At 38.7% G+C, this 24,678-nt stretch overlaps 1 protein-coding gene across 3 annotated transcripts in view; it reads right to left on the bottom strand.

Annotated features, from left to right (window-relative positions):
• ZWILCH (zwilch kinetochore protein) overlaps window positions 1–24,678 on the bottom strand; it is a 39,109-nt gene that overhangs the window by 12,173 nt on the left and 2,258 nt on the right. The window contains exons 2-14 of one of the 3 annotated variants that reach the window (XM_065870930.1): window positions 23,378–23,429; window positions 19,890–19,985; window positions 16,985–17,103; window positions 13,448–13,647; window positions 12,851–12,921; window positions 12,027–12,182; window positions 10,674–10,745; window positions 6,505–6,598; window positions 5,963–6,012; window positions 5,200–5,305; window positions 4,372–4,451; window positions 3,025–3,181; window positions 2,484–2,512 (exon numbers count right to left, since the gene is read on the bottom strand). In XM_065870930.1, coding sequence (XP_065727002.1) covers window positions 2,484–2,512; window positions 3,025–3,181; window positions 4,372–4,451; window positions 5,200–5,305; window positions 5,963–6,012; window positions 6,505–6,598; window positions 10,674–10,745; window positions 12,027–12,182; window positions 12,851–12,921; window positions 13,448–13,647; window positions 16,985–17,103; window positions 19,890–19,985; window positions 23,378–23,429 — 1,282 coding nt within the window. Of the gene's footprint in view, window positions 1–2,483; window positions 2,513–3,024; window positions 3,182–4,371; window positions 4,452–5,199; window positions 5,306–5,958; window positions 6,013–6,504; window positions 6,599–10,673; window positions 10,746–12,026; window positions 12,183–12,850; window positions 12,922–13,447; window positions 13,648–16,984; window positions 17,104–19,889; window positions 19,986–23,377; window positions 23,430–24,678 lie in introns of all 3 variants that reach the window. The other 2 variants (XM_065870931.1, XM_065870933.1) reach the window with 2 other exon arrangements.

The following is a 24,678-nucleotide window of genomic DNA, read 5'->3' as shown; positions in this document are numbered from 1 at the left end:
TCTCCACACCTGCCACCCATATTCCCTGTGGTCTCCTGACAGCTCTGGAAGTGGCCCACCCAGGTCTTTTTCACAAAGGAACAGATCCAGATTGCCTTTCCCCTTTCTCTCTGCCCGTGCTACAACCCTGCCTGGTCTACCTCGGTCTGTCCCCAAGACCCTGCACAGAGAAGAGGTGACAGAGCCTGATGTTACTGATTACTTGGAGGCAGTACAGCCTAGTGAGGGCTTCTCAAGGTGTGGCCTGCTGTAACAGGCAGAAAACCACCCTCAAAAGATGTTCATGTCCTAATCCCAGAACCTGTGAATGTTACAATTATGGCAAAAGGAATTAAGGTTGCAGATGTATACAGTCATTTGACCTTAAAATTGGGAAAGTATCCTAGATTATGCAGGTGAGCCCAATCGAATCATATGAACCCTTAAAACTGGATGAGGGAGGCAGAGACACAGCACGAGAAGGACTTGACCCACTATAGCTGCCTTTGGAGATGGAAGAAGGGGGCCAGGAGCCAAGGTATGGGTTGGACCTTGGAAGTTGGGAACAGTCCTCAGTTTATAGCCAGCAAGAAAAAGGTACCTCTGTCCTATAATTATGAGGAATTGAATTCTGCTAATAACTCAAATGAGCAGGAAGTGGATCCTCCCCTACAGGCAGGCTCCAGACAGGAACACAGCCTGCCAACACCCTAATTTTAGCCTAGTGAGACCCAGACTAGACTTCCGAACTAGAGAACTACAGAGTAATACATTTGTGTGTGTTGCTTTAAGACACTAGGTGTGTGGTAATTTGTTACGGCAGCAATAGAAAACTAATATATCTGCAAGCCACCTGCATCAGAATCATCTGGAGATGGAGACGGTTTGTTTAAAATGACATATTCCAGGGAGTTCCCTGGTGGCCTAGTGGTTAGGATTCTGGGCTTTCACTGCCGTGGCCCGGGTTCAATCCCTGGTCGGGGAACTGAGATCCCACAAGCTGTGCAGTGTGGCTGAAAAAAAAAGACATATTCCAGAGCCCCTAGACCTACTGAGTCACTGGGGCCCAGGAATTAGCATTTTAACAAGCCTTCTAGGAGATTCTCAAAGTTTAAGAACTATTGTGTCAGAAGTCTGGAGTCGGGGGCTTCCCTGGTGGCACAGTGGTTAAGAATCCGCCTGCCAATGCAGGGGACACGGGTTCGAGCCCTGATCCAGGAAGATCCCACATGCTGGGGAGCAACTAAGCCCATGAGCCACAACTACTGAAGCCCACGCGCCTAGAGCCCGTGCTCCGCAACAAGAGAAGCCGCCACAATGAGAAGCCCGCGCACTGCAACGAACTGTAGCTCCTGCTCGCCACAACTAGAGAAAGCCCGCACACAGCAACAAAGACCCAATGCAGCCAAAAAAAAAAAAAAAAAAGTCTGGAGTCAAACCATATTTTAAAAAACAGGCATATTAAATGACTTGAGGGGAATTCATAAAAATGAGGGTACTCATATTTGAGTGCTGAGATTAAGGGTGTATTGGCATTATATTCTAATTTTCAAAATGTTATTACTTTTCTAAGTATAAAAAAATGTATTAAAAGTTTCCACTAAAAATATACACCCTTAAAAAATGTTTAAACTCTGAATAGCAAAAATTAACCTCAAAAGAATCCAGCTGAGTCTTACTTTGCATAATAGATAAAGCTAGAGTTTTCCTATCTTGGCATTTTTATAAGAGACCAGATGTCATTTGAAGATCCATTTTCTAAAAGAATCTTACAACAAATGTCAAGGGTCCTTATGGATGCTCTTTAATCTCCTTAACTTTCTAAATCAAGACACTAGGAAAATAAAAAAGTTCATAATCATGACCCTGAAACCCAGAAGCATCTTTTTTTAAAAAATTTAATTTATTTTTTATACAGCAGGTTCTTATTAGTCATCCATTTTATACACATCAGTGTATACATGTCAATCCCAATCTCTCAATTCATCACCCCCCCCCCCCCGCCGCTTTCCCCCCTTGGTATCCATACGTTTGTTTTCTATATCTGTGTCTTAATTTCTGCCCTGCAAACCGGTTCATCTGTACCATTTTTCTAGGTTCCACATATATCAGAAGCATCTTTTGAATCAATGTTAAGGAACATAACAAATTCTTTGGAAAGTAATCCTTCATGTGTAAAAGAAATGGGTCAAGAGAATATAAAGCAAATATTCCCTTATAAGGCCTATCAAAGAAAGGCATTCCTTAACCGTTTTAGATAAATGAGAGTTGTGGGAGTACAATGGTTTAATAAGCAGGATACAACTTTATGTCAGTATCATACATTTATAAAGAATGAGAAGTGACATTGAATAGGCTACCTTTTTGTCTGTCATATTAGACAGTGTAATTGCCTGTCTTAATTTATCTGTTTCCTAGAACAGAGGCTGGCACAGAATAGACATTTAATAACTGTATGCAGAATGACCGAATAAAGAAAAACCAATTTTAGAATAAAAACTCACCAAATGATTCAAAGATGCAAGTTCTTGGCCTATGAAGAAAAAACACATATATGCAATTAAGCCTTAGGTATTATCTATAACAAATTAAGCAACCTAAGAAAAAAATTTCATAGTTCATATATAAAAGAAATGCTCAAGCTAAACAGTTTCTCACAAAAAGCCAAATTTTCTGGTACATTACACCATAAATATAAATTAATACTTATTCTAAAAATGATCACAGTTTGCCCCTAATAAAAACAACCAAGTAATGGGTATTAAAATAAAAAGCGTTTTTTATTTACTACATTAACCTCAAAGAATCTCAAAACATTTGAATTAAAGACAAACAAAAACTATAGCTAACTTTAATAAAATATCTTTATCGAGCAGGAAGCTAAGGCTCAAAAAATGGGAGTGCTTGTCTCACAGTGAACCAGGGGCAAAGCCAGGACTACAAACAATTAGGGACAAGTACAAAGATAAAATCTGAGAATACCTATGTAGCTTTTAATTTTTTGTGATGCAGCTTTTAATTTTTTGAGCTGGGAAATGGCCTTACCTATGAAAAAACAGATATAATCTTTCTTCAGTTTATCCAAACCAATTTCCAAAAGCATCTGAACTGGAACAATCCCACTGAGAGAAACCGTGTCCATGGTTCCATAGTAAGACTGATGAATGAGCTTACTTAGTAAACTGTTACTCCCACTATGAAGCTAGAAATTGCGAAAAGTTTATAAAGCCACAAATATAAATAGTCCAGTAAGCAAAAGAGAAACAAACTGCAATAGCTAAAAGCTAAAACTTATATTATAACCTTACGTTTTTCATCACCTAAAATATTTGACATTTTCTCATTACTGTCCTTCTATTATCTCTAATTTCCAACACAAACTTCTGCATTTTCTTTTTTTTTAATACTATTTTCACTTTGCACTTGTTGTACATGGTAGCGATATACTTGTAAATATCTCACAAACACAGAAACTCTCAAGAGAAAAATTCGATGGGCAAGACTAAAATGCATAGAATGACTAATGCCAAATAGGGGTAGGGTTTGCATGCTTCTGCTCTGGAGTGTATCTCCGTTCACACCTCGGAAAGTTTCTGTCATTGTCATGAATTGGCAGTTGTGTTATTTAAAATAATTCCTATTAGATGAAGAATCTTTTTGTTTCTAGCTTTTACCTTAGATTTTTCTTCATTATAAAACCACAAATTCATTATGGAAAATCCATGAAGTACAGAAATGTATAATGCAGTTTGAGAAACTCATTTGTAACCCTACCACCAGAGGTGACTATCATATTTTAGTGTATTTGTTTCCAGGTTTTTCTCTCCAAAATTTATATTTTTTATACAATAGTGTATAATCCTTTCTTTTTACTGAACACTGTAAGCATTTCTCCACATCATCTGCAGCAACTATTACATGTGCCATTATGTGGCTATATCATTATTTACTTAGGCATTCCATTAATAGTGAAAACTCAGGTCATTTACAATTTTTGCTACTGTAAATGAGGCTGTAATGACTATCATGATACATAAAATTTTGATACATATTCCTGTGTATGGCCTTAGGATGGCTACATTTCGAGGATCTCAATACATTATCATAACTGCTTTTTAGAGAGTGTTCCAATTTGTACTCTCATAAGTAGTATATGAGAACAATCATTCATAGCAACAGTAACGACAATATTAGTAGCTTACAAATACTGTGCACATAACTATGAACTAGGTGCTAAGTGCTTCACGTGAATTAAGGAACCTGTCCAAGTTTACACAGCTACAAAGTGGCAGAGCTAGAATTCAAACTCAGGCAGTCTGCTCCAGAGCTTATGTCCTTAACCAGTTTGCTATGCTGCTGAGAAAAGGTTCTCACACACACTACTAAACCTACCCATGGCTGTATATCACCACGCTGTAGACTCTGGATGATCAACGTGAAACACTTCACCAAGTCTTGGTAAGAAACCACACCTTGGAAAGCAAGTCAGTCTAACATTACTTTCATGGTTATTTCTGCAGATCAAATATGTCATTCATTTTAAGGATACACAAATGAAGTGGAAGACAAGTATCTGAACTTTATGGATGGGGAAGGGGGAAAGAAATTAAAGCCCCCCTCCCCCCCAAAAAAAGCATTTTTAAAGAAAGAAATTAAACCCATTGCCATAAAATAACATACTTAGTACAATATTATGGAATGTCTTTTCCTAATAATTATAATTTCACTAAGGTATATGTTTTGGCTCATATAAATACAGCATAAAAACCACCTAGGTCTTATACTTCCGGCAAGAGAAAAGAACAGGTTCTACGAATTGCCTTGTCTTAGGAAAATTCTTGAGTAAAATGTGCCAATGCATTATTAGAAATGAGTTTGATAAAACAGGAACCAGATGTCCACACGAGACTAGCAGTACACACTGTATTATTTTCAAAAGACTTAAAAGTAAACCTAAGGGGCTTCCCTGGTGGCGCAGAGGTTGAGAGTCCGCCTGCCAATGCAGGGGACGCGGGTTCGTGCCCCGGTCCAGGAAGATCCCACATGCCGCGGAGCGGCTGGGCCCGTGAGCCATGGCCGCTGGGCCTGCGCGTCCGGAGCCTGTGCTCCGCGGCGGGAGAGGCCACAGCATTGAGAGGCCCGCGTAACGCAAAAAAAAAAAAAAGTAAACCTAAGAAATAACAGGAAAATTTTTATTTCACAATCCTGATGGACACCTACTACTACTCATTTTGCACCACAGCTGCTCAGCAAAATCGAGATCACCCCGTACTGTGAGAAGACACTCCATGGACCGATCAACTGCAACAGAGTCATGTTTCACTGTCTGGAAAAGAAGTGAGTGTCAGAGAATACTCAGTTTATTTTTTAAAAAGTGCAACAGTTGAAGGCCAATAAGCTTTCAAATGCTGCTCTGAGAAAAGGTGGGGTCATGAACACATGCAAAGAGAGACGTGAATGCATCTTCTACAATTTCATCCACTAATGAGGAGATACAAATAAATAGACAGTGAAAAACGGGACCTCTAAAATTGTTTTTAAACTCTGATGCCTAAAAACAAGCATTCAACTTTCCTCCCATGGAAAAATATTTAATTAAATTACCTTTGTCTCAATTTTCCTATTTGTCAAATGACAACATATTAAGTGCAATTTAATAGTACCACCTGTGGCATATTAACATGCCATCTCATAACATTAATATACTATAATAATATCACCCCACAGTATAGTAACATATTCGTTTCCATTTCTCTGCAGTTAAGTGATTAATAATAAATATGTACTAGTTCTCTTTAAAAATATTCATCGGTTCTCAAGGAAAATAATCACTAGTGCTGACATTAAAGACCAACAAAAAACTACTCTCAAAATGCTACCTTGGCTGTAGCAGATCCATCTGAGATTGCATGACGTGAAAGACAACAGTACAACCAAATTTTACAAGCTCTTTCAGTGTGCATTTCCAATAATAATCACTTACCTCTGTGGTCTTTTTCGTAGAATCACCAAATTCATCCAGCTTATTTAAGTCTAGAAAGTGGCAAAAGCTTATTAACTCTGGATTTTATTTATTTTCCTTCATTCCAAATTATTTCTATCCTAATCCTATTTTCAAATGGCAAATGAGGTATTTTAGCAAATTACTTAACTCTCCAATGAAGGTCAAAATAGATACCCACTAGGTAGGGGTGTAAAGATGAACTAAGATACAATGAAAGACCCTGACACACAATGTCAAGCACATGGTAGGTGCTCAAAGGTTACAATCTCAAATATGATTTCAGTATATAAAATGTAAATTAAATAAGTATTATTAATTCTTAAAATCACTGAGACCTTTACAGTTAGCAATTCAGAATGGAAGCTGCCCCTCTCACCATGACAGACCTCATAGCTTTAGATATATCCCAACCAAAAAGAATATCAAGCATAAAAAGACAATTTACTTTTAAATATAGCAAGCTTAAATACCCAGTTAAGGAAAGTAAACAAAAAACAAGCATGAGTTAGGAAAACAAACACCATTCAGAAATTCCTGCACAAGTTCAACAGCAGATTTTGCTTCCAGAGACTCAGGCCATTCAGTTACACCAGTCCTCAAACCATCAGCTAAAACCTGCGAGAGATTAAAAAAAAAACAAACCCAAAAAACTTGTTAGCAAAAAACATAGTTTAATCAGTAAAATGTATTTAGTAATAATATTCGTATATATATATATATATATATATATATATATATACACACACTTTTTTTTTTCTTTTTTACTTGGCCATACCACGTGCTTGTGGGATTTTAATTCTCTGACCAGGGATCAAACCCAGGTCCTCGGCAGTGAGAGTGTGGAGTCCTAATCACTGGACTGCCAGGGAATTCCTAGTACCTTGAATTCTTCAATGTTTAATGAGATGCCAGGAACTGTTCTAAATGTTTCATATGCAGTATGTTATTTAATCCTCACAAAAACCCTGTGAGGCAGATACTACTAGCACTCCCATTTTACTGAGACTAAGAGGTTAATTAACTTGCTTAAGGTCACACAGTAACTGACAGTGCTAGTACATATATCCAGCAGTCTTATGCTAAAGATGGTATTCTGAACTCTCATTATGTGTGCATAGGTGTTATAAAGGATTCAAGACCTATGAGCCTGCCTTGAAGACACTTCTAATTTTGGTTAAGAAGGACTGATAATACAGATGAAATAACTGGGGAACAAAAATGTGAGACTGAGTGGAAGTTTACATAAAAATACCATGAATGTGTATGCCTATACCTACAATATCTAAACTGAACTAAGGAAAGAGGTCGAGGTCAAGATAGGCTGGAATGGCCAGAGGAACGATGTGAAACATTAGCTCAACTCAAATGCAGGAACCATTGGCTACAGAGCAGGGGATAAGATGAAGAAGGTGGGATGCTTCCACCAAGGGTGGCGAAAACACCCAGGAAACAGTGGCAAATAAGAGTACAAGGAATAGGGATTAGACAGAAATAGTGGTCTTAAAACTTAAAAAGATTTTTTATTTCATTTGGAAGACAACAGCCATTGTTGATTTTTTGACAGGAAAATGACATGATCAAGCAGCTAAGAATTCTCCCGTCAGAAATACTCAGGATAGAGTCTAAGGAAAAAAGAAAGTACAGTGTTTCTCAATAAGAGTGAGATCATCCTCCATCCCAGGGAGTCTCTGGAAAAACGTGAAGATAAATTTTGGTGTCACAGTGACTGTGTGTACAGGAGCACTTTGAGCATTTAGTTTGGTGGGGGCCAAGGATGCTACACATCTTGCAATGTGTAAAATGGTCCCAAACCACAAAGAATGATCCTGCCCAAGATGCCCAGAGTGTGTGTCCCTGTTGAGAACAATGAAGGATCATTAGAGTGGTCCAGAAGGGAGGTAATAAGGGCTTTAACTAAGATGGGCACAGTGAGATACCTCAAAGCGAAAAAAACAAAAAACAAACAGTACGTTCGACAGAAAGAGAGAGACAGACAGACAGAAATATATAAGGAATAGAAGAAAAGAAAAAAATCCTACTTATTTATAAAAATACAGGGGATTGAACTTGGAGAGACGATGGCCACGTGCACATCTAAGAGTCTGTGAATTTCTAAGGGAGATTATAACAAAGAATGGACTTTCAACTCCGACAGACAGACATGTATTCGAATGAGTTTTAAACCAGCCCTTCCACTTACCAGTTGCTGACACCTCAGGCAAAATAACCGAACCATCTAGCACCACATGCTGGGCACACAGTAGAGTGGCAGCTTCTAGCTGTGGCAATAACTAGAGATACTTCTTACTAAAGTAAAAGACAGGGTTTCTAGCCTGTGAAACTGAAGGAATGATGAAATCGCAGAAATAAATGGGGGGCTTATTAAGGGGATCTAGTCTGGAGATTTCAAGTTTCATTTTGGACATAGTGAATTGGAGGGAAGAGCCCTCTACTCAAATGGGAACTAATTTGATGGAAGTGGGAAAGATCAGAAGTGGTAGCAGCTTAAAGATGGGAGTCTGGAGTTCCCTCATAAAGGCATTAATCAAATCACTAAATGGACAAGCCCTCTGCCGGGGTGGAGAAAGGAGGGCAGCAACAGGAAGGGAGAAGTATGACAGAAGCCCACAGGAAGGGTCCTGAAAGAGGAGCTCTCAAGAAAGAAGAAAGGTGAGAAAGGTAGAAAAAGTACCAAGTTTTTTACAAATGGGGAAATAATGAGAGGAGGTAAAAGTATGAAAAACACCTGCTACTGTGCTAGAAGCTGAAGGCACAATGGGGTACTTGGCACTCAAGCCTAGTAAGGGAGACAGAGAAGTCAATAAATTACTGTTTGATAAACCGTCTGACAAGGGGGGTGCGTAAAGTTCTACAGCAGCACGAAGCACAGGCAGCATAAGCTATTCTGGGGGATCAGGGCAATCATCTGAGGTGACAATGTCACAGACAGCTAACCCAGCAAAGAGGTGGAAGAAGGGCACACTAGGCAGAACAACACACACACACACACACACACACACACACACACACACACACACACACACACACACACCAGAAAGTGACAGTGTGATGGGACTGGAGCTGCTACAAGCAGGGAGCTCAGTATGGCAAAGTAGGGAGTGAGATTAAGCTAAAGAAATAAGTAGGAGCCAATAAGAACATGAAAAGATGCTCAATGTTATTAGCCATCATGGAAATGCAAATCAAAACCATAATGAGGGACTTCCCTGGCGGTCCAGTAGTTAAGACTCCATGCTTCTACTGCAGGGGGCACCAGTTCAGTCCCTACTTGGGGAACTAAGATCCCGCATGCCTAGCGGCACGGCCCCAAGAAACAAAACAAAAAAAACCCATAAACAAACCATAATGAGATACCACTTCCCCCCCACTAGGATGGCTGTAACAACAATAAAAAAGACAGTATCAAGCACTGGCAAAGATATGGAGAAAATGGAACCCGCATACACTGCTGGTGGGAATGTAAAATGATTCAGCCACTTTGGAAAAGATAGTTTGGCAGTTCCTCAAAAGGTTAAACATAGAGTTACCATATGACCCAGCAACTCCACCCAAGAGATGTGTAAACATATGTCACATAAAAACTTATACACGACTATTCACGGCAGCATTATTCATAAATAGCCGAAAAGTAGAAACAACCAAAACATATATCAACTGATGAACGGATAAACAAAAATGTAGTACATATGCACATTGGAATGTTATTCAGTAATAAAAAGGAACAAAGTATTACAGAAAGTAGATTAGTGGCTGCCAGGGGCTGGCAGGGGTGGGAGGTTTCTGCTAATGGGTATGGGGTTTCTTTTTTGGGTGATGAAAATACCCTAAAATTAAATATGGTCATGGTTGTACAACTCTGTCAGTATACTAAAAACTATTGAATTGTATACTTAAAACGAGTGAATTTTATGGAATGTAATTTCTATCTCAATAAAGCTGTTAAAAAAAAAAGAAAAAAGAAGTAAGTAGGGCAGTGACTGGATATAACTGGTTTTGTACGCCAAGCTAAGACATTTGGAATTTCTACTGCATTAAAATGACTCCCCCCAACGCCCCACCAGGACTTCCCTGGTGGTCCAGTGGTTAAGAATCCGCCTTCCAATGAACTAAGATCCCACATGCCACGGGGCAACTAAGCCCGCTCACCTCAACTAGAGAGGAGCCATAAGGAAAGATCCCGCATGCCGCAACTAAGACCCGATGCAGCCAAAAGTAAATAAATAAACACATAAATAAACAAAATGAGCGCCCCCCCCACACCCCTGAGATGGAATTTGTAGAGTGGAGCTTAAACTACTGAAACATAAAAACACATGCTCATTAATCTTCAGCATCAATCAAAATCCCAGTTAGTAACAAGCAGATTATACACACATTTGGAATTAACTGGCAACTGACTCACCCGGAAAGAGGGGAATCCATCATACGAATAAAACTCAAATACTTCGTAGAAAAGGCAAAAGAACTGTTACCCATTAACTACTAACTGATGAATGTTCCCTTTAACTGCAAGGACAATTACCACACAGTAACGCTGCCCCAATTGCCAAGCACATAACATTTGGAACAAATTTTGAAGAACACAAAACTAACTAACAATGACACTAGCAAACATTTTGATGAAAACATGAGATTTAATACAAGTTACAAATTCTAGAAGGATACTCACAAGGAGAAATTTCAGTTGTCTGTGAAGATGATTCAGAGGACCTCTGGGCTCTCCCAATTCCACCTTAATATTCTAAAAAGTTCCCAGAGTCAGTTTTCACTGGTAATCCCATCTTCTCTGCATCAGGGTCACAGTTATTTGCATTTCAAACTACCCACACATTTAAAAATATATTTCATGAAGCACTAGTGAATTGAAAAAGTAGGTCAATACTGCATTTAGAACACCTTCCCCAGGGATACCATAGGCCCTGCCCATCCCAATACAGTACCCTAAATTCAGGCCACCAGAACCCCTCTCTATACCACAACTGCAACTACATGGAACACATGCTCTCCTACTCCGTCCCACTGAATTTCCAAAAGGACAAGGAGTAGAAATATAAATAAATACATCTCAAGACTCGGTGACAAATTTAGCATTACCACACACCAAAAACAACACACTCCCTCCCCCAATAAATATGCTCATTAGACTTCTAAGTGTTAAATCTACAATGTGCTGTCTTAGCCAGAGGTCAAAGCTTTATAAACCTAAATCCTTAAAAAAAAAACGCGGGGGGGATGGTTTGAAAGAGAAGAAAATAGTAAATGCCAGTACGTAAATTCCTATTGCAGGAAAAGAAAAGCGCTAAAAATATAATTATCCATGAGCCACCACTCTGAGGAAACCACTTGTAACACTATACAGGCCTTTGTGTACACATTTTTAAAAACCATAGTTGAGATCCTACTGTACATATAATTTTGTACTTTTTGGGTCTTTTTTTTTTTCCCCTTAATAATAAGCATTTTCTCTCATTATTAAAGATACTTTAAATCATGATTTTAAAAATATATATACACTATTTCATCATGAAAACCTATTTAAATCATTTTCCCACTGACTATTCAGGTTTTGTTTTTAATATTTTCTAAACACAGCTATGTGACTGCATTGAATATCTTTGTCCATATATTTTTGTTACCAATTCTGATTAATTTCTTAAGAGAGATTCTAGAAATGTAAATATAGGGTGAAAGGTCTGAATAGAATAATGACTCTTGATATGTTGCCAATATCTGTACTCTTTTAAGAACAGCAGAGACTATAAGTCACTGTGATGATTCCGTTTGAGTTCCCACTCAAGAGACTTTATTAATCATAATCGCAGCACTGTGGATAACTGATAGATCAGATCACCTGGCAAAACCTCCACTGGCTGCTCTGGTGAGACTTCAGGGGCAAGCTGAGCCTTTCAGAGATGCCCAGGGAGAGCTAAGCCTGGGGCTGGGCTGGAAGCATGGAGCACTAGCAACAGGCAAGTTCAAAGTAAATCCACACTGAGTAAACACAACAGAAAGAAGCTCCTACCAGAGTTGCAGTTGAAGAGAGTGGAGGGATTTGAAGAATCTCATCCACAGGACTCCAGGAAATATCCAAAGTGATCGTAGTTTGTGAGGCAGCAACTGTATCATCCAAGGCAGTGGACTTAAAGAGCTCATACTGGGCAAAGCCGCTGGCTGTTAACTGAAAGAGTGCATCCAGCAGACCATTAGCTATGCTTTCACAAGGCCAAAGGCCCATTATCAAAATGACTTTGATTCTTTTCCCAAAAGAAAAAGTGTTGAGGACTTCCCTGGTGGTACAGTGGTTAAGAATCCACCTGCCAATGCAGGGGACATGGGATCAAGCCCTAGTCCGGGAAGATCTCATATGCCGTGGAGCAACTAAGTCTGTGAGCCACAACTACTGAGCCCACATACCACAACTACTGAAGCCCATGAGCCCTAGAGCCTATGCTCCACAACAAGAGAAGCCACCACAATGAGAAGGCTGCGCACCATAATGAAGAGTAACCCCTGCTCGCCACAACTAGAGAAAGCCCACGCACAGCAACGAAGACCCAACGCAGCCAAAAATAAATAAATAAATAAACTTATAAAATAAATAAACATGTTTAAAAAAAAAAGTGCCATGCTTTTATCCCAAATGGAAAAATATGACAATTCTTTTTCATCACAAAGATTAGCTAAAAGGCAAGGCATATATTTTCAGTCATTAGTTGATATGAAAATAAACATTTTGATACTACAGAAAAATATCTAGTCATATTAGGAGTGAAAAAACCTTTACACTAGGAAGGCAGATTGGTAGCAGTTTGAAGAAAATAATATGAATAGAAGAGAAATACTTACAGTAGACAAGTGATGTCTTTTCTTGTGTGAATTTTTGAGGTCTTCAAGATTTACAGAATAATTTTTATCAGCTATAGGACATGAAAGAAAGAAAATACTTTACAGGTACAATTCAAAATTACATCATTAGAACTAGAAAAGTATAATCCCTCAAATTCTGAGGGTATCACAACTTAACACTAATGATTGTTGAAATTAAATTTTAAATCACAGATGAAATGTTTTTAAAAGAAGGAAAGTGGAACAGAGGTCAATAATACTACCAAAAGTATAATTAAAGGCCCACTATGAAATTGGAATTATATTCAACTTTTTTATCCTCCAATGAAAACTTCCAAAAATACACACATATAAATGAAATGAAACCCAAATAAAACAGCCATAAACTTCTGTTCGGACTTCTGGAAATCTGTTTCTGGACTATCTCCTACATGCTGCAAGTTACACATTGCAGTAGATTCATGGTGGCTAACACAAGTTCCACTGTGTGCACTTCCCTCTTAACAATATCAAGTTTCAGTAAAGACTACAAAGCAATAAGTATACAAATAAATATATACACACACACACACAAAAGTAAGAGAAGTGAGCTCTCACCTTTACAGGTGACCATGCACAAGACAATTCCTGTGATGATGTTATTGGTTATGATAAGCTCAGCTCCCAGCCAACAGGTACCTTCAGGATCTGAACCATCACACCTTACCCAAAGGGGAGGAAGGGCAATAACTGGCCGATTAATCTTCAAATGGGTCATATTAGGATTGTGAGCCATGGTGTAAAGTCCAATTAACTGCCTTGGAAACAACAGTAGGAAGAATAAATTAGACGTAGAGACTGTCAATCAGTCAAAAGTTTTCTTTTCCAAAGATATCATGAACAGTAGCTACGATTCTGACTCTGATCCCACTTCTGATCACCATCTAAGATTTTATACTCAATTCCAATGTGTGGGGTTTTTCCTTACACCAAGCAATTCTGACACCAGCTGGGTATCCTACAATTCAACTCAATTCTGACACTATCTACCCAAAGATAGCATCAGCTCCCACAGGTTAAAGCCTCAGTCCTACAAGACTGCCTCCCCCCAACTTCCAATCGCCAAATTCCAAGTCAAGGTTGTCATCTGTGTGTCTATAGATCGCAGGTCCCAACAACCCCCTCCTTGGATTAAATTAACATGCTAGGGCTGCTCAAAGAACTCAGAGAAACATTTTACTTGCTAGATTACCAGTTTATTATAAAAGCGTAGAACTCAGAAACAGCCAGATGGAAGAGATGCAAAGGGAAAAGTATGAGGAAAAGGGCATAGAGCTTCCACGGCCTCTCCTAGCAAGCCACTCTCCCAGCACCTCCATGTGTTCACCAACCCAGAAGCTCTCCAAACCCTCTCCTTTTAGGTTTTTATGGAGGTTTCATTACATAGTCACAATTGATTAAATCACTGGCCACTGGTGACTGAATTTAACCTCCAGCCCCTCCCCCCCCGCCCCCCCCCCCAGGTTGGGTGGGACTCAAAGTTCCAACCCTCCAGTCACATGCTTGGTTCCCCTGGCAAGCAGCCCCCATTCTTAGGTTACCTGGTGTGGGGTTCAAAAGTCACCTCATTAACATAAAAAAAGACACCTTTATAGTTCTCCACACCTAGAAAATTCCAAAGGTTTCAGGAGTTGGGTGCCAGGAACAGCAGACAAAGACCAAATATGTTTCTTATTATACATCACAATATCACAGAATCCCAGAAACAAAAATCTGGAAATTAAGTGGCAAAATACATAAAAGTTTCACCAAGTGAAGAAGTGGGAGCAGGGTACACGAGGCAGATCAAGAAGTGACAAAAAAAAAAAAAATGACAAAGTGGGCTTCCCTGGTGGCGCAGTGGTTGAGAGTCCGCCTGCCGATTCAGGGGACCTGGGTTCGTGCCCCGGTCCGGGAAGATCCCACATGCCGCGGAGCGGCTGGGCCTGTGAGCCATGGCCGCTGAGCCTGCGCTCCGCAATGGGAGAGGCCACAACAGTGAGAGGCCCGCGTACCGCAAAAAAAAAAAAAAAAAGACAAAGTGTAGCTACTACAAGCAGGGAGTTCAATATGTGATAGATGGTCATTGGGAGTGGAAGTAGGCTGTGAGATTAAGCAAAAGAAATAACAGAATATGTCACTTATATCTCAGTAAACCTGGGGGGTGGGAGAAAGTAGAAGCCAATAAATATATGAAAAGATGCTTGAGGTCATTACTCATGGAACACTTAAGGAAATTTGAATAGATGGTAATGTAACAATGTTAAATTTCCAGATTTTGATGACTGTTCTGTGGTTATATAAGAGAATGTACTAGATTCTAGGAAATACATAGTGAAGTATTTAGGGGTGAAGGAGCATGATGTCTCCAACATACTGTTAATATTTCATTTAAAAAACTGTGTGTGTGTGACACGTGTTTGTTATACAGATGGGGGAGTGGGCAGGAGCAGAGGAGGAGGAACAAGTGACAGAATCACAAAGCAGAGACAGCAAAATGTAAATAATGGTCAATCTGGTTAAGGGTACACAGAAGTTCCTGAACTATTCTTTTAATTTTTCTGTAAATTTGAGTGTATCAGAATTAAAAGTTACCAAAAATACGGCTTAAAATTTTTTTTCAAAGAGATGAAAGCTAAATTTATTACCAACAGATGTTCAGAAAAGGCATTTCTAAGGGATTGTACTTCAATAAAGAAATACAATAATCCTAGAAGGAAGGTCTGAAATGCAAGAAGAAATGGAGAGCAAAGAAATGATAAGCCTATGGATAAATCCAAACAAACACTGGCTGGAGAAAACAATGCAAATAAATAATGTTCAAGTTATGGGACAGAAAAGCAAAACAGGCCAAACATGACTTAAAATCAAGAAGCCAAGAAAGAAAAGACTGATTAACTACAAAAGATTTTAAAAGCTTCTACACAGCAAAACAAAACAAAAAAACCCCACCATGGGGGCTTCCCTGGTGGTGCAATGGTTAAGAATCTGCCTGACAATGCAGGGGACACGGGTTAGAGCCCTGGTCCGGGAAGATCCCACACGCCACGGAGCAACTATGCCCGTGAGCCACAACTACTGAGCCCGCGTGCCACAACTACTGAAGCCCTTGTGCCTAGATCCCATGCTCCACAACAAGGGAAGCCACCACATTGAGAAGCCCGCGCACCACAACTAAGGGTAGCCTGCGCTCTCTGCAACTAGAGAAAGCCCGCGCGCAGCAACGAAGACCCAAAACAGCCCAAAATAGATAAAATTAATTAAAAAAAAAAACCCACCATGAAAGAAAGTGACTTTGTGAATATTGTTATTATGGTCCTTATTCTCTAATATTGTTATATATATAACCGGATCCTCCAGGACTCCTTGACAGCAAAGACTTCTTGGTTTTGGAGTTGAGGGAGGCCGGGCAGACAGAAAGTCATATGTTGGGGGTGGGTAGTGAAACTGGCAAAGCAGACAGAGGCGGTAGGGTTTCTAACAGGGGCACTACTGGCATCTGGGTGGGATAATTCCTCGTTGGACAGGAGAGCCCCATGCATTGCAGGACATTTACCATCCATGGCCCAGGCCAAAAGCTCCCCTGAATCACTGTGACAATCAAAAAGTATCCCTACATATTTCCAATTGCCTGCTGAGTATGGCACCCCTCATGGAGGACCACTGGATTGGATGCTGAAGGCTCATATGTGTCACTCATAAGGAATTTGGATTTTATCATGAGGCAAAAGAACCACTGAAGGATTTTTAAGCAGGGAAGCAATACAATCAGGCTTTCATTTTATAAAGATCACTCTGGCAGCAGTGAGGAAAAAAGATTGGCAAGGAACCAGATTAGAAATAAGGAAAACAATTACGAAGCAACAACAGTAAACAGTATAGGGGAATGGAGAAAGGGAAGATCACCGCAGTCGTCTTAGTTAGGCTTGGGATACCTATGGTACAGTCAAGGGACAGTCAAGTAGAGCTATCCTTAGAGAATTGAGTATACACATCAAGGGGGAGGCGAAAGGAGAGAGGGAGGGATCTAGCTAGATACATATTTTTTCCCCAATATTTATAAGAACACTTCTATTTAAATCCTACCCTCCACCCCTACACTAAGAAAAAACTTACCTGGCTCTCCCAACTGGTAAAGCAAGTGGTCCAACATTTTCACCAGTAGAGAAATCAGAAATAGCAGTTTCTTCAGACTGTAGCTCTTCAACATGACTTGTTTCTTCCTTTTCTAAAGGCTTTAAAAATGTTTAATTATTTAACCAGGTAAAAGAACACTTAAGGTAACAGTCAACTCTTTACTATGCTAGAACATAACATACTGATTTCTAAACGCTTAAGCACAAAATGACTGGGTTATGACAAGAATCATAGCTACAAATCAATTTGGTAGTAATAAATCTCACTGTCAGAAGCATTTCCACTGTCCTATAAAGATATTGATCTAAGTTGCTACTGATAAAGGAAGTATCTGATACCATCAGAAAAGGAAGTGCTCTACCACGTACCAAATGATATACAAACACCAAGGGAAACCCATGGAAGGCTCCCTGATTTTGTCACTCCACAAACTTGAAGGTTCACAGCCCTTACTCCTTAAGTCTATTCCTCTTAGGGCTATCAGCTCTCATTTGTGTTTCTGATATCCATAATTTTACGAATTAACATTTCCTGAGCATGTACTATGTACCAGTACTGTTGCAAGCTTTCTTTCATTTTTCATAAAAACCCTGAGATAGATACTATCATTAACCCTGTTTTATTGACCTGAAAACTGAGCTAGTGAATGGCTGAATAGCTTGCCTAGAATAACACAGCTGCTGCGCGGCAAAACTAACATTTGAATCTAGGTAGTCTGACTTCAAAACTCAAGTTCTTATCCACTAAGCTCTTCTAGCAGTCAATACTTAATAGGTATCTGACCTAGATGTTTCCTCAACTTTGAATTTCTTCTGCCAGATTCCAGATTTTATTCCCTTCCAGGCCTGGGTTTCCAAATAGTTCCTAGAAGTATCCAAAAAATGTCATTTTTCCTTCCGTTCTACTTTTCAATATCCATCTACCTAAAACTCATGCTTTAAGCTCTACTGATCTTTGTAGAAATAAAGCCCATTTTAATTGTTCCCCAACCAAAAACGCCAGGTAACTCCTCACAACTCCAAGCTGCAGCCTCACTAGTAGCCCGGCCAATTTCCACAAATTCCTCTGCTCACCTTTACCTTTTCCCAGGTAACTCATCTTCACCCGACCAACTTCATTTTTTCAGCTTTTGCTCAACAAACATTTTCCCTTCTATGGGAAAAGTCTAAATTCAACCACATAATTCACCTATAATTATTTTCCAAGCATCTGTCCACCACTGATAAGCATCATTAGTACAAAAGACAAATAAATATGTCCCCTCGTCAGAAAGAAGTTTCTGTGTGTATTTAAAATAAAGAGCTCTCTGTTCATTCATCTCAATCCCGGTCCAGACAGCATGTGGGCCCTAAAGCAGACAAAGATATTCCTTCTAAAGGAACATCCACTTTCCCCTATTAGATCCTGTTCCTATCTACTTCGGGAAACAATATACCCAAGAATGGGTCCTGGCCCCAAAGCAACTGTGTAATGTGACAGCGTTATCAGCACTCAGTTAACATCACTGTTACTGCTCTGCCAAAACAGTTCCCGAACTTCAAACACAAAGGTGCCGTGTGCAGGGCAGAACTAGAGATGCACATGTAGAGAACAAACGTATGGACACCAAGCGGGGAAAGCGGCGGGGGTTGGGGGAGTGGATGAATTGGGAGATTGGGATTGACATGTATACACTAATATGTATAAAATAGATAACTAATAAGAACAATAAGTAAAATAAAATTCAAAAATTGAAAAAAAAAAAGAGAAAAAAATCCCCCACAAAAGTGTAAGGCTGTAATTATAAAGTGATGCAAAAAATAAGAAGTCCCCTCTTGTTACATTTAACAAGCAAAAATTAAAGTAGAAATTTACAAGTCATAGCTACTTATGCTGTGCTGTTCAAAACAGTAGCCACCCACCAGCCACATGTGGCTTTTGAGCACCTGAAATGTGGCCAGATCAAATTGAGATTTAAGTGTAAAATACATACCAGATTTTGAAGACGCAGTATGGAAAAAAGACCTTAAAATCTCATTAATGATTTTTATATTAATTAGGTAGTGAAATGATAACATTAGATAAATTAGATTAAATAAAAGCATTATTAAACATAATTTCAGACCCAGCAATCCCACTCCTAGCCATTTACAGTAAAGAAAACTGTGCTCACATAAAATTCTGTATAAAAATGATTATAGTAGCTCTATTAGTGATCATTGAAGACTGAAAACAACCCAAATGTCCTTCAAAGGATGAATGGGTAAAGAAACTGTGGTACATCCATACCACAGAATACTACTCAGCAGTTAAAAGAAATGAACCATTAATACACAACTTGAATGAATCTCAAAGGCATTATAAAACTGTGTGAAAGAAGCCAGACTCAAAAGGTTACACACTTTTGTATGATTCCATTCATGACATTCTTAAGAAGATAAAGCTACAGTGAGGGAGAAGAGGGAATGATTTTTTTTTGAATTTTTCTTTATTTTTTTATACAGCAGGTTCTTATTAGTTATCCATTTTATAGAGGGAATGATTTTAAAGGGATAGCACAAGGGAGTTTTTTGGGGTGATGGAACTGTTTTGTGTTCTGATTATGATGGTGATTACCAGATTGTAGACATGTGTTAAAATTCACACAACTGAACAACAAATGAAAAAGTCAATTTTACAGTATAAAAATTAATTACCTTTTTTTGCAATGAGGCTACCAGAAAATTTTTAATTACGTATGTGGTTCACATTATCTCTCTGTTGGACAGCACTGTACTTACTACTAAAAGATATTAGAATCCACTGTCACTAACATGCTGACAAGAAAATGTATACATTTGAGATTGTCCACAAGACACCAAATTTGGCTGTTAAGAATTAACCACAAAGCCCAAGCACTACTTACCACTTTTTCCACGATGAATACTGTGTCATTTTCATTTAGAATATTTTTCAAAGGGTTTGGTTGGCCTTTGCTGATCAACTGCACTTGAACATCAGCCTATTAAAAATGGATTAAGGTCCAGCAATGTTATAGATACACACATATATATGTACAAATATTTAAACACATAAAGACCAGTTCTATGCAAGTAACTGGAAAAGAGAATTTGAACAAGATGTAATGGTTTTTTTTGTTTTTTGTTTTTTTTTGCGGTACGCGGGCCTCTCACTGCTGTGGCCTCTCCCGTTGCGGAGCACAGGCTCAGCGGCCATGGCTCACGGGCCCAGCCGCTCCGCAGCATGTGGGATCTTCCCGGACTGGGGCACGAACCCGTGTCCCCTGCATCAGCAGGCGGACCCTCAACCACTGTGCCACCAGGGAAGCCCAAGATGTAATGTTTTCAAAATATAATTTCATTTATTCTTTGCCCATGTTGTTTTTCATGTTGAGAAAATCTAGCTGGGGAATTCTCTGGCGGTTGAGTGGTTAGGACTCTGCACTTTCACTGCCGAGGGCGCGGGTTCAATCCCTGGTCGGAGAACTAAGATCCCTGCAAGCTGTGGCATGGGCAAAAAAGAAAAAAATTCTAGCTCTTATATCTGTTATCTATGTGCTTCAAGGCCCACCTAAAGAGCACCCTGCCTTGTAAGACCTTTTGATTAGGATCACACTGACATCCTCTTCCCCTAATCATATTGGATTTACTGTAATGAACCATAAAATTAGCTCTTCACTAAATATTATCTTTTTTTCTGATTGTACTATGGAATTAGAACTTTATCAGTTTATAGGAACTGCATATTTCTTCATTCCAATTGCAATAAACATTTATTGTAGAAAAGTTTGGAAACAGGTAGTTAAAAGAGATTTTTAAAAACTGATCTATAATTCTACTAGCCAGAGTAGTCACTACTATTATTAGTCTTTTTGGTGTATATTTTGCCTGATCTTTTTCCAGACATATAAATAAATCTATTTAAAGAGAAACATATCGGGACTTCCCTGGTGGTGCAGTGGTTAAGAATCTGCCTGCCAATGTAGGGGACACAGGTTCGATCCCTGGTCGGGGAAGATCCCATAGGCCGCAGAGCACCTAAGCCTGCGAACCACAACTACTGAGCCCGCATGCCACAACTACTGAAGCCTGCGTGCCTAGAGCCCGTGCTCCGCAACAAGAGAAGCCACCACAGTGAGAAGCCCGCGCAGAGTAGCCCTGCAGAAGCTACTCTTCTGCAACGAAGAGTAGCCCACATTCACCACAATTAGAGAAAGCCTGCGCGCAGCAACAAAGACCCAACTCAGCCAAAATAAATAAATAATAAATAAATAAATTAAATAAAATAATAGAAATATATCTGTTATTTTGATAACTCAATAGGATTTTGCTTAAAAAATAAACAGAACATTCTAATGGTTTCATATCATGAACTTCTTTCCATGCCATTAAATGTCCTTAGGCTCTCTAGTACCATGGATCTACCATCACATAATTCCATATTATCCAACATTTGGGTATTTTCAAGTTATATGCTATAACAAACAATTGATAATGGACATCCTTTAAGTACTTTAAGATGAATATCTAAAATCACATTGATATTGTCAAATTGCCTTTCATATATGTCATACCCACATATTTGCATTCCCATCACTTAGGTCAACATATTATTTTCATTGTTTATTTTTACCTCTGTTATTGTTTTAATTTTCATTTATTTGATCACTAATGAGAGTGAACAGCCTCTAATATTATTATTATTGACAAATATCTCTCACTCTTTGAACCTATTTCTTAGTTTGGATATTGAAGCATTTAGATACCAAGTTCAGAGAGCAAAGGATGCTTTGTTATTCTGATCTACTAAGTTCTTGATCAAGTACTGTTGTGGGTAGAATTAAGTCCTCCCAAAAGATAAGCTGAAGTCTTAACCTCTGATTCCTCTGAATGTGACCTTATTTGGAAATAGGATCTTTGCAAATGTAATCAAATTAAGATGAAGATTAACTAGGTTGGGGGGGGCGTGGCCCTAAACCCAATGACTGGTATATTTACAAGGAGAGAGAGATTTAGAGACATAGACACACAGGGAGAATGCCATGTGCTGACAAGGCAGGTATTTCAACAAGCCAGGAAACACCAAGGATTGTTGGAAACTACCAGAAGCTAGGAGGAGGCAAGGAAGGATCCTTTCATAGAGACTTCAGCTGGAACACAGCCCTGCTCACACCTTGATTTCAGACTCCTAGTCCCCAGAACTGTGAGAGAATACATTTCTCATGTTTTAAGAAAACTAATGTGTAGTACATTGTTACAGCAGCCGTAGGAAACTAATATAGGTACCAACTGGTAATAATTCAGATAGGGAGGGATTAATAATACATTTACTTGGATATATTTGATTTTTGAGTTTGGTTAGTGAGAATTCAGATAGTAAGAGATAATTATACAGTTGGCCATTGAAGAACACAGGTTTTAACTGTATGGGTCCACTTATAAACAAATTTTTTTCAACAGTAAACGCTATAGTACTACATGACCCACTGTCGGTTGAATCCACAGATGTAGAACTTCGGATATGGAGGAACCACATATAGGGAGAGTCCACTATAAAGTTATAATCAGATTTTTGACTGTAGACGGCCAGCACCCTTAACCCCTTTGTTGTTCAAGGGTCAACAGTATTTGTATTTTTCTTTCTGTGGTTACTTATTTGTATCCTTTGCCTATTCTTCTATTATGATTGTCTGTTTTCCTTATTGATTTTAAGAGCTTTTTATATATTTTACACACATGGATATTAGCCCATTTATGACTATTTCTCCTCAGCTCGTCTTTTAGAATATAAATTTTAGTTTGCTAATTGTTTTAAGAGATTAAGTTCTATGGGGAGTTTACCTATGGAACACTTGGCATATGCTTAAACTTAATAAATTCATGAATGTTTATAGCAGCTTTATTCATAATTATCAAAAACTGGAAACAATCCAAGTGTCTATCAACTGGCAAAACAGTGGAATACTATTCAACAATAAAAAGGAATGAACTACTGATACACACAACAACACAGTTGAATCTCAAATGCATTACATACTCATTGAGAGAAACCTGACCCAAAAGGCTACAAACTATATGGTTTTATTTATATGACATTCTGGAAAAGGCAATACAGAAGACAGAAAACAGAGATATAAAAACAGATTAGTAGCTGCCAGGGAACAGGGGAAACGGTTGACTATAAAGGGACATGAGGGGATTTTTTGGAGGTGATAGCAATGTTCTTGATTTTGGGGGTAGTTATATGACTAAATGCATTTGTAAAAATTCACAGAACTGTACTCTAAAAGGGTGAAATTTAGTCTACGTAAATTAACTTCAGTAAACTCAACGTTTAAAAACTCAAAATTTTAGGATGATTGAGTTGTTTAAGAACCAAATAAAATGTTCATACCTCATAGATAAATGGATCTTTACAGATTCCTTTCTTTTCTTCATCAAATTCCCTGAAATGCAGAACCACATGTGAGAAATAGAGCTATAGTATTCTGTCATTTAAACTCAGGAGTTAGCCATTACTTTCTCCAAGAGAAAAGCAAAATGCAAAGTATTCATGGCAGTCCTAAGGCATAGTTGAGAAGGGAGAAAAAAGCAGAAAAAGAGTATTAGGTTAACAAGGAAAAAAAAAGAGATGTGATAGAGATTAATAGACAGCTGCCCCAAAGTGGGTACTACTGCTTCTCAGAGGCAGCAGGAAATAAGGTTGCCTACCTCTACTCTTGTAACTTTTAAAACACAGTACCAATTACTATTAAAGTGTAAGTTACTACATGACTTTTGGGAAGTAAAAATGACTGGATTCTGACCTGCCACTGAATCAGCGGGTAACCATGGAGAAGTTATTTAAGGGTCCCAGGCCTTGGATTTCTATTGCTAAAATGGAAGCATCTATCCTCCCTGTTTTCATGAGCTGTCAGTAAAAAATTAGTAAATTTGATAATGCTAAAGCATTTCCTTTTTAAAATGTAAGCATAAAGCTCTAAGATACTTCATAATTATCATTTTATTCAAGAAAGTTGATCCCAAAGCATGTAAACTATTAGCCATTAACATACCAAAATGCACATCAGCCTGATCTACACTCTGAAAGAAAAGAATCTTTAGAGTCCTGAAGGAACCCAACAGAATGGTTTCAGGATACCATTTATTGTTTGATCCACTCTATAACTCACTGAAATAAAAACTACGACTCACATTTTGGAAAAGATTGTGACTTATTATTAAAGAAGTTTAACTTCTATGTATGCATAACTCAGGGATGTTATTCAATCAATCATTCAAGAATCATGTCACCAGTATGTGTATTATGGGCAGGCACTCTGTGGACAAAAAAGTTGCCTGCCATTCTGGTAAACACTGAATGCTGCCCACCATAAAACCATCAGCCATGGCAGCCACCCTGGTGCACCCTGAGGGGAATTCAGGATGCAGAAAAACAGGATACTGGCCCTAGACAGTTAAGATGCGTATCAAAGGAATAATTTCAATGAGTCCAGACTCTTACATCTTCCCATACATGGAAAAGCACTAAAATCAATTAACTTGAGATGTCTGTTCTTGTGATTAGTAGTAAACTTTTGATGTTCAACTACTTTTTTGTTTTGTTTTGCTTTGTTTTTGTTGGTTTATTCCCCCAGCAAAAACTCCTATATATTCTGACTACTCCCTTACCTCTTTGGAACAGTTCTTCAGAGC

This window comes from Phocoena phocoena, chromosome 2 (genome assembly GCF_963924675.1).
Source record: "Phocoena phocoena chromosome 2, mPhoPho1.1, whole genome shotgun sequence".
Taxonomy (NCBI): domain Eukaryota; kingdom Metazoa; phylum Chordata; class Mammalia; order Artiodactyla; family Phocoenidae; genus Phocoena; species Phocoena phocoena.
Note: the sequence above shows the minus strand (reverse complement) of the source record. Positions and strands in the feature narration are given on the sequence as shown.